The sequence below is a fragment of the Chiloscyllium plagiosum genome, unplaced genomic scaffold, assembly GCF_037043375.1.
Source record: "Chiloscyllium plagiosum isolate Xiang-an unplaced genomic scaffold, Cpla_swu_hap1 HiC_scaffold_35, whole genome shotgun sequence".
NCBI lineage: Eukaryota > Metazoa > Chordata > Chondrichthyes > Orectolobiformes > Hemiscylliidae > Chiloscyllium > Chiloscyllium plagiosum.
The window spans coordinates 30,995,310-31,005,720 of NW_028270173.1; the positions used below are offsets into that span (position 1 = coordinate 30,995,310).

The 10,411-nt window shown below is 52.3% G+C and overlaps 1 protein-coding gene across 1 annotated transcript; it reads right to left on the reverse strand.

Moving 5' to 3' along the window:
- Positions 1 to 1,177: 1,177 nt before the first annotated feature.
- LOC148140599 (zinc-binding protein A33-like) lies at positions 1,178 to 10,031 on the reverse strand. The gene is made up of 6 exons (XM_087978891.1): positions 9,595 to 10,031; positions 6,796 to 6,891; positions 6,433 to 6,666; positions 4,970 to 4,992; positions 4,750 to 4,859; positions 1,178 to 2,077 (listed from the first exon to the last, which is right to left on the reverse strand). Exons 1-6 carry the CDS (start codon positions 10,003 to 10,005, stop codon positions 1,482 to 1,484), a joined length of 1,470 nt encoding a protein of 489 aa, XP_087835017.1. The 5' UTR covers positions 10,006 to 10,031; the 3' UTR covers positions 1,178 to 1,481.
- Between the last annotated feature and the right edge of the window lie 380 nt (positions 10,032 to 10,411).

Consider the following 10,411-nt stretch of genomic DNA (forward strand, 5'->3'; position numbering starts at 1 on the left):
CAGGCCGAGACACTGCCACACTGGGCTGAGGGAGCAGGCCGAGACACTGCCACACTGGGCTGAGGGACCAGGCCGAGACACTGTCACACTGGGCTGAGGGAGCAGGCCGAGACACTGCCACACTGGGCTGAGGGACCAGGCCGAGACACTGTCACACTGGGCTGAGGGAGCAGGCCGAGATACTGCCACACTGGGCTGAGGGACCAGGCCGAGATACTGCCACACTGGGCTGAGGGACCAGGCCGAGACACTGCCACACTGGGCCGGGGGAGCAGGCCGAGACACTGCCACACTGGGCCGGGGGAGCAGGCCGAGACACTGCCACACTGGGCCGGGGGAGCAGGCCGAGACACTGCCACACTGGGCTGAGGTACCAGGCTGAGACACTGCCACACTGGGCTGAGGGACCAGGCCGAGATGCTGCCACACTGGGCTGAGGGAGCAGGCCGAGATACTGCCACACTGGGCTGAGTAACCAGGCCACGACACTGCCACACTGGGCTGAGGGACCAGGCCGAGATACTGCCACACTGGGCTGAGTAACCAGGCCGGGACACTGCCACACTGGGCTGAGGGACCAGGCCGAGACACTGCCACACTGGGCTGAGGGACCAGGCCGAGACACTGCCACACTGGGCTGAGGGACCAGGCCGAGGCACTGCCACACTGGGCTGAGGGACCAGGCCGAGACACTGCCACACTGGGCTGAGGGATCAGGCCGAGACACTGCCACACTGGGCTGAGGGAGCAGGCCGAGACACTGCCACACTGGGCTGAGGGACCAGGCAGAGACACTGCCACACTGGGCTGAGGGATCAGGCCGAGACACTGCCACACTGGGCTGAGGGAGCAGGCCGAGACACTGCCACACTGGGCTGAGGGACCAGGCCGAGACACTGCCACACTGGGCTGAGGGACCAGGCCGAGACACTGCCACACTGGGCTGAGGGAGCAGGCTGAGGCACTGCCACACTGGGCTGAGGGATCAGGCCGAGACACTGCCACACTGGGCTGAGGGAGCAGGCCGAGACACTGCCACACTGGGCTGAGGGACCAGGCAGAGACACTGCCACACTGGGCTGAGGGATCAGGCCGAGACACTGCCACACTGGGCTGAGGGAGCAGGCCGAGACACTGCCACACTGGGCTGAGGGACCAGGCCGAGACGCTGCCACACTGGGCTGAGGGACCAGGCTGAGAGAAGTAAAAGGTGATGTTCTGTGCTGTCCTGATTGGAACTACATCACTGTCTCTGGGTCGAAATCCGGGAATTCCTTTCCCAAACCGTACAGCTCAGGGACCGCACCGGGTCAAGAGGGCAGCTCATCCCCCGCCTCCTAAATTAGGGGCAATTAGGGAAAGACAATAAATGCTGGGCCCATCCAGGAACGCAGGAGTAAAGACCTTGCTTTAGTTGTTACGACAGGCAATGAAATCCTGAAAAGCCGATAACACAGCAGGGGGAGATCATCGCCCTTTCCTCACGGGCCCACTGCGCTGGGAGTTAGACTCCGGCCGCGTGACGTCAGAGAGTGGGCCTTCACCCCGCAGATTTTCATAAACACCAAATTTTTCCCACCGTCGTTCAAACAGGGGCAGAGGTACGGGTAGAGTTTCTCTGTGAAGGCGTCAGTGAAAGTGTGGAGGTGGGACATACTGTCTGCGTTGTAAAACGACACTTGCCCCCCCTCGTAGTCCAGGTACACCCCGACCTTCCTCGGCCTCGGAACGACGCTCAGGCTGGTCGGGGGCGAGGTGAAGGCTGTGTACTCGCTCCCACCTCGGAGGCTCAGTCTCCAGTAGCCGTCCTCGGGGGTCCGTCTGATTCTCCCCTTCCTCTTGCAGGACCTCTTCGCCACTCCCAGGTCCCACTCGGTCTTGTCCCCCACCTCAACCTCCCAGTAGTGCCTCCCCGATGTGAATCCCTCCGACCCCAGCACACAAGCGCACCGGTCGAACCTCTGGGGCAGGTCTGGGAGCTCCTGCCTTCGGTCTCCCATCCTCACGGCCGACTGGTCCTCACTCAGGACCAGCCAGGGGTTGGCGGTTTTCGGATTCAGGGTCAGAGCGGCCGGCACTGAGCGGGGGAAGAAAAACAACACAGAAAGAAAAGGCAGAGGGTGAATGAGTTAAATCGAACCCGGGTCCCTGGCGCTGTGAGGCAGCAACACTAACCACTGAGACACCGTGCCACCCCCATTAGCCTGTTATCATCAGGGAACGTGCTCGGGTCCACGGGAAAAGGTATAATGGGAGAGTACTCAGAAAACAGTGATAACATTGGGCAGAGTCAGCATGGATTTCCGAAAGGGAAATCGTGCTCGTCAAAGTGATTGGATGTAACTCGTGAAGTTGCTCGGGGGAGCCGCTGGATGTGGTTTACTTGGACTTTCAGGAGGCCTTTACTGAGGTCCCGGGTAAGAGATCAACGTGTAAACTGAAAGTGCATGGAATTGCGAGGGCAGGGTGGTACGGGGTATTGACATGGACTGAGGTGGCTGACAGGCAGAAAACAATGAATAGAATAATATGGAACATTACAGCGCAGTACAGGCCCTTCGGCCCTCGATGTTGCACTGACCTGCACCAATCTGAAGCCCATCGAACCTACACTATTACATTTTTGTCCATATGTTTATCCAATGACCATTTAAATGCCCTTAAAGTTGGTGCGTCTATGACTGTTGCAGGCAGTACATTCCACACCTGTACTACTCTGAGTAAAGAAACTACATCAGATATCTGCCCTATAACTATCACCCCTCAATGTAACTCTATGTTCCCTCGTACTAGCTATCACCATCCGAGGAAAAAGGCTCTCACTCTCCACCCTATCTAACCCCCTGATTATCTTATATGTCTCAATTAAGTCACCTCTCAACCTGCTTCTCTCTTACAAAAACAGCTTCAAGTCCCTCAGCCTTTCCTCATCAGACCTTCCCTCCATACCAGGCAACATCTTAGTAAATCTCCTCTGAACCCTTTCCAATGTTTCCACATCCTTCCGATAATGTGGTGACCAGAACTGTATGCAATACACCAAGTGAGGCCGCATCAGAATTTTGTACAGCTGCAGCCTGACCTCAATCCCTCCACCAATAAAACCTAACACACCATATGCCTTCTTAACAACCCTATCAATCTGGGTGGCAACTTTCAGGGATCTAAGCATATGGACACCGAGATCTCTCTGCTCATCTACACGACCAAGAATCTTACCGTTAACCCAGTACTCTGCATTCCTGTTACTCTTTCCAAAGTGAATCACCTCACATTTTTCTGTATTAAACTCCATTTGCCACCTCTCTGCCCAGCTCTGCAGCTTATCTATAACCTGCAAACTCCTTTGGCGCTATCCATAACTCTACCGACCTTAGTGTCATCCGCAAATTTACTAACCCATCCATCTACGCCCTCATCCAGGTCATTTATAAAAATGACAAACAGCAGTGGACCCAAAACAGAGCCCTGTGGTATACCACAAGTAACAAAACTCTGGGATGAACATTTCCCATCAACCACCATCCTCTGTCTTCTTTCCGCTAGCTAATTTCTAATCCAAACCGCTAAACCACCCTCAATCCCATGCCTCCGTATTTTGTGCAATAGCCTACCTTGGGGAACCTTATCAAACACCTTACTGAAACCCCTATACACCACATCGAGGGCTTTACCCTCATCCACCTGTTTGGTCACCTTATCAAAGAACTCAATAAGGTTTGTGAGACACGACCTACCCTTCACAAAACCTTGTTGAATATCCTTAATCAATTTATTTCTTTATTATAAATCTTATTATAAATCCTGTCTCTTATAACCGAGTCCAACACTTTACCCTCAACCGAAGTAAGGCCCACTGCTCTATAATTCCCAGGGTTGGGTCAGGATAAACAGGTCACTTTCTCAATGGCAGCCCCTGTCCAGCGTCCCCTGTAATTTTCTGACTGCGCGGGCTTCCAACTCGGATATGCGGCAGTGACTTCGGGAACTGTGTACAGTTCTGGTCACCACATTACCAAAAGGATGTGGATGCTTTGGAGAGGGTGCAGAGAAGGTTTACGAGGATGTTGCCTGGGATGGAAGGTGCTAGCTATGAAGAGAGATTGAGTAGGTTAGGTTTCCTTTCATTAGAGAAATGGAGATTGAGGGGGCACCTGATTGAGTTTTACAAAATCATGAAAGGGATAGACAGGGTGGATAGAGATAAGCTTTTTCCCAGGGTGAAGGATTCAATAACGAGAGGTCACGCTTTCAAGGTGAGAGGTGAAACGTTTAAGGGGGATACATGCGGCAAGTACTTTACCGCATGTGGGTGGTGGGTATCTGGAACGCGTTGCCAGCAGAGGTGGCAGAGGCAGGCACAGTGGATTCATTTAAGATGCGTCTGGACAGATGTATGAGTAGGTGGGGAGCAGAGGGATCCAGATGCTTAGGAACTGGGCGACAGGTTTAGACAGTAGATTTGGATCGGCTCAGGCTTGGAGGGCCGAAGGGCATGTTCTTTGTTCTAACCAGGAACCAACACCAGTTGAGCGAGTGGGAAAATATTTGGCAGATGGAGTATAATGTGGATCAATGGGAGGTGAACCTTCCACCAGGTGGCTATTGGCAAGAGTGGGAGAGGTGCTCAAGTTGTGTTTAATTCCCTCCCCCAACACCGCCTCATATTTTCTTTTCCATTTTCCTCCGCCACGTACTTTGAAATCACTGCTCTACTAACTGGGACTGAGAACACAGACATCTCTTTACCTGGGCTGATAGTGTCCAGCATTTCTCTCCAGGCAATATACTGCAAGGGACCTCTGAATATCCCCAGAGGAAGATCCATGTCCACCAGTTCCATCGCATTGTGACTAATCCTGCAAGTTCAATGTTCAAAGATTGAAAAATATATTTCCTTTCTTTTTGCATTAAAAGATTAAGCTGTGTTTGTTAACAATTTGTGTTTGTAAATAAAGGAAAGTCATACTTGGCATTCCAGGAATCTTTCTCCTGAAACAAAACAGAAACACAAGTCAACTTTTGACAGACAGATCAAGACCTGAATACGATGACACGGGACAAGGTCAAAAGTCACATGACACCAGGTTATAGTTGGACAAGTTTATTTGAAAACACCAGCTTTAGGAGCGCTGCTCCTGCATCAGGTGCGAGTGAGAGAGGGAGACCGTAGACGCAGAATTTATAGGGAAAAGATCAAAGGGTCATACAACACGTGTGAATGGATTGAACACGCTCCCTCGGAACACGGGTCAGGCCATTTCGGACTGAGATAAGGAGGGATTTCTTTGAACCGGAGAGTGGTGATCCTGGTCAATTCTCTGCCCCAGAGGAGTGCAGAGTCTCACTCATTGAGTCATAGTCGCAGAGTCATAAAGCACAGAAACAGACCCTTCAGTCCAACCAGTCCCGGCTGACCCTAATCCCAAACTAAACCAGTCCCACCTCCCTGGAGAAAGTGAGGACTGCAGATGCTGGAGATCAAAGTCGAAGAGTGCGGTGCTGGAAAAGCACAGCCAGTCAGGCAGCATTCCAGATGAAGAGCTTTTATTCGAAACGTTGACTCTCCTGCTCCTCGGATGCTGCCTGACCGGGCTGTGCTTTTCCAGCACCACACTCTTCGACACTCGTCCAACCTACCTGCTCATCCCCAAATCCCTCCAAACCTGTCCTATTCACGTACTTATCCAAATGTCTTTGAAACATTGTAATTGTGCCCACATCCACCACTTCCTCAGGAAGTTCACTTCACACACAAACCACCTTCTGGGGAAAGCATTTGCCCTGTGTCCTTTAAAATCTCTCTCCTCTCACTTTAACCTTATACCCCCTCGTCTTGAAATCCCTCATCCCAGGTGCCATTCACCTGATCTATGGCCCTCATGATTTTATGAACCTCTATAAGGTCACCCCTCAACGGCCTCCGCTCCAATGAGGAAGGCCCCAGCCTCTCCTTATAACTCAAACCCTCCATACCCAGGAACATCCTGGGAAATCCCTTGAGATTTCCAGTATCCGACCTTAACCCGTCACGATTTTATAAACCTCTCTAAGGTCACGATCCAGTGAGGAGGGTCCCACCCTATCCAGCCTTTCAGGACAACACAGACCTTCCATTCCCAGAAACATCCTGGTAAATCCCTGGAGATTTCCAGATATCAGGGGATACAGAGATATTGCAGGAAAATGGTCTTGGGATAAAAGATGGGCCATGATCTGGTTGCACTGTTTTAAAGCATGTTTGCTGGGCTGAATGGCCCCCGCCTGGTCCTCATTCCCAGTCACCCCTTCACTTCCAATGATCGGGATACAGAACACTGAACCCCCCCTCCCCAGTGGGTACGTAGGGGGCAGCGTTTACTCCCCACTCCAGGTGATTCTTGGCAATACCAAGATGCCGATTACCGAAGACTGCTACGTTTCTCTCCTTACCTTGAGGATGGTCAATACGTCCGGCCGATCGAGCCGCGACTGAAACTCGGTCAGAACCCGCTCGGCGGAGTCCAGGGCACCCTGAATCTCCCGCAGGTTCCCTCGCATAGCCTCCAGGATCATCCCCCCCCGTGCACGGAGATCTCCGTCCAGGCGCCGCTCCATCTCACTCAGAGTCCGGTGCATCTTGGCGAATTCATACTTGATGTGGACTTGCAGATTGCGTGACTGCTCCTGAACCCATTGGAACACAGGCACACGATCAAAATGTTTCAAACCGGGGAGTTGGGGGGTGTGGGGTGGGGGGGGAGGGGAGAGGGAAAGAAACTGGGGTTTGGAGAAGTGACCAAACGGGCATCTCACCTTGACTTGGGAGATCTTCTGCTCCTGGTTGAATTTAGCCTTGAGCAGCTGGGCCTTCCTTTTGGCGGCCAAATCCAAGGACGATTTCAGCTGATCCTGTAAACGAGAGCATAAATTCCTGAACGGGGGCCTTCAGACATTCCCAGAAAAGTGGATTGGGCAGGATGAAGTGGTGTGGAAGCCACCCCCCCCAATCTCTCTGCACAACGGGACAGACGTGGTCCCATTCAGCCCCATTGTATGTCTGCTGCCATCTTCCTGGATTCAATTCCCTCTTGGGTGCACACCACACCCCCACCCCCACTCCCACCCTTTTGGACCTGCCTCTGTCATGCACCCAGACAGAGCATCCCAAACCCCAAAATCCCACAGGACGGAGAAAGCCTTTCCCTTCCTATCTCCTCGGCTTCTCCGACCAGTACTGTCCCTCATATCTGTACACGCCCTGGTTCTCAATCCCCAAACCAACCAGAACATATTTCTCCCTCTCCACTCTGCCCAGACCCATCGTGATTTTCAACACTTCCCCAGCAGTAATTCACCAAGGCTACAAAGATTGGAGAGTTCGAGTCATGAGGAGAGGCGAGACTGTTTCTCTGGACTGAAAATGTGTTGCTGGAAAAGTGCAGCAGGTCAGGCAGCATCCAAGGAACAGGAGAATCGACGTTTCAGGCATAAGCCCTTCTTCAGGGCTTATGCCAGAAACATCGATTCTCCTGTTCCTTGGATGCTGCCTGACCTGCTGCGCTTTTCCAGCAACACATTTTCAGCTCTGATCTCCAGCATCTGCAGCCCTCACTTTCTCCTGTTTCTCTGGAGCCGAGGAGGCTGAGGGGTGACATTAGAGAGGTTTGGAAAATTATGACAGGCTAAGATACAGTGAATAGCCAAAGTCTTTTCCCCTGGGAAGGGTAGTCCAAAACTAGTGGACATAGGTTTAAGGTGAGAGGGGAGAGACTTGAAAGAGATCTGAGGGACAAGTCTTTCACACGGAGGGTGGTGCGTACACGGAACGAGCTGCCAGAGGAAGTAGTGGAACATTTAAGACTTTCAGACAGATACATGGATAGGAAGGGTTTGAGAGAGATATGGGCCAAATGCAGGCAAGTGGGACGAGTTCAGTTTAAGATACTGCGTCGGCATGGACGGGTTGGGCCGAAGGGCCTGTTTTCTTGCTGTGTGACTCTTATCAAATCTAACCTTGGCTTTCTCTTCTCCCAGAAAAGACTGTCACCAGTCTATGTGACTGAAGCTCCTCAGCCCGAGGTCAGTCCTCATCAATCTACACTGAGAGTTCTCTCTCTCTCTCTAATTCATACACACGTACGAGCTTACGGGGAAAGGTGTAGGATGAGACTGCTGTGGGATGTTTCTCCTGAAGGTACAGAGGACACCAGTTAGACCAAAGCTGGAATACTGTGAAGACGCCAGTGGAGGCAGCCCAGAAAAGGTTTGTTTGGATGGTCCTGGATCTGGAAGGATTTTGTTTTGAGGTTCATTAAGAGGTTTGAAGATTCGGAGGTGACTTTATGAAAATGTACATGATCCTTTGGAGATTTGACAGGGTAGCTGTGGAAATGTTGTTTCCACTTGTGGGAGAGTCTGGGACCAAAGGGCATCATCCAAGAATAAGGGGGTGTCTATTTAAGACAGAGATGAGGAGGAATTTCATCTCTTTTAGAGGGGAGTGAATCTGTGCAATTCTCTACCACTGAGAGCTGTAGAGGTTGTGCTGTTAAAGACATCCAAGGCGGACCAGACAGGTTTTTAATGAGTGAGGGAATCAAAGGTTATGGGGAAAAGATCGGAAACTGGAGTCAGGGATTATCAGATCAGCCAGGATCACATTGATGAGAGGAGCTGACTCGATGGGCTGAATGGCCTATTTCTGATCCTCACCCTCCATCAGGGCTTTTGCCCAAAATGTTGACTCTCCTGCTCCTCAGATGCTGCCTGACCTGCTGTGCTTTTCCAACACCACCCAGTTCAACTCTGATTCTCCAGCATCTGCAGTCCTCACTTTCTCCTACTTCAGCTCCTCCCTGTTCGTCTCATATCTCTACAGAGGCTGGAAAATGGTCACCAACTCCCACTTTGTTTCCACATGAACAGTTCTTGACTGCAGTACTGCCTTGTTCAGATTCAGGTACCAGAGTGTCAATAATTTTTAAATATTCATTCACGGGATGTGGGCATCGCTGGCCAGGCCAGCATTTATTACCCATCCCTAATTGCCCAGAGGGCAGTTAAGTGTCAAACCCCTTTGCTGTGGGTCTGGAGTGACACGTAGGCCAGACCAGGTAAGGATGGCAGTAACAATAATCACCAATGGATTCCTGGTCAGCGTTAGATCTTTAAATCTAGATTTTATTTTAGATTGAGTTTAATGTCCACCATCTGTGCAGAGGCGGGATTTGAACCCGGGTCCCCAGAACATTACCTGGGTGCTCCCCTTACACCCCCAGCCCAAGTCCTGAAGAAGGGTTACACCTGAAACATTGACCTCTCCACCTCCTGATGCTGCCTGGCTTGCTGTGCTCTCCCAGCCTCCTGCTTGTCCAACTCTGGGTTAACACAACACCACTCAGTCCATCACCTCCTCATGGGGTATCCCTGAGGGTCACCTCCTGGTGTCAGCCCCCACCCGGGGGAGCTCAGACTCTGTGGCTGACCTGGTTCCGATCCTCTACCCTCAGGGTCTCAGCGAATGTCCCTAAAACTGGAGCTTCCCAGAATTGAGGGACAGAGTCCTGCACCGGTTGAACGCGTGGTCTGCTCCCTCCGGTTGGCCTTGTTCACCTTGTAAAGGCCCACAGCCTCATTGAGGGGGATGAAGGTGTGATATCTGTGCTCCCGGCTGTCCCGGCAGATGCTGCAGAGGAGCTCCTGGTCGGTTTCACACAGCAGCTTCACTCCTTCCTGGTGCAGCTCACAGTGGAGCTGCTGGCTCGCCATCCTCCGGGTCCTGCTCAGCTGCCTCGCCCTCCCGGCCAGGTTGGTGAGAGCCCGGTTCGACCTGAGGGTTAGCCCCGGGAACACCTGCAGACACTCGGGGCAGAAGTTGGTCTCCTGGGCTTGCCAGCAGCCTGTGATACAGGAGCGGCAGTAACTGTGACCACAGTCCAGGGTCACTGGATCCACAAACAGCCCGAGGCACACCGCACAAACCAACTCCTCTCTCCAGCTCCCAGCCCGCTGCCCGGAATCCATCCCGCCGGCAACTCCCAGCGTTTGGCGGTGTCCTGCTCTGAGATTCACTTCCTCGTGTTCTTACAGAGAGCAGTGCAGGCACGGTTCCTGGGTGGGAAGGGACGGAAGAGGTGTGTTTGAACCCGCAGCCAGCCTGCGAGGGTAATTTGATCCACTCACTGAGACCAGAGCCAACCCACTGACAATGCACTAACAGAGCAACCCGCCAGATCACTGAGGGAGAACGGTTCAGAATACCGTGCACACAGCACTGAGACACCTGACAGTTCAGAATATACACAGCACTGAGACACCTGACAGTTCAGAATATACACAGCACTGAGACACCTGACAGTTCAGAATAGACACAGCACTGAGACACCTGACAGTTCAAAACATACACAGCACTGAGACACCTGACAGTTCA

Coding starts and splice junctions, on each gene's coding strand:
- LOC148140599 (XM_087978891.1), bottom strand. CDS start 10,005: ATGGATTCCGGGCAGCGGGCTGGGAGCTGGAGAGAGGAGTTGGTTTGT. Junction 6,892..9,594: donor AGGCTGTGGGCCTTTACAAG/GTGAACAAGGCC, acceptor TCTCGTTTACAG/GATCAGCTGAAATCGTCCTT. Junction 4,993..6,432: donor ACGTATTGACCATCCTCAAG/GTAAGGAGAGAA, acceptor GTTTTGTTTCAG/GAGAAAGATTCCTGGAATGC.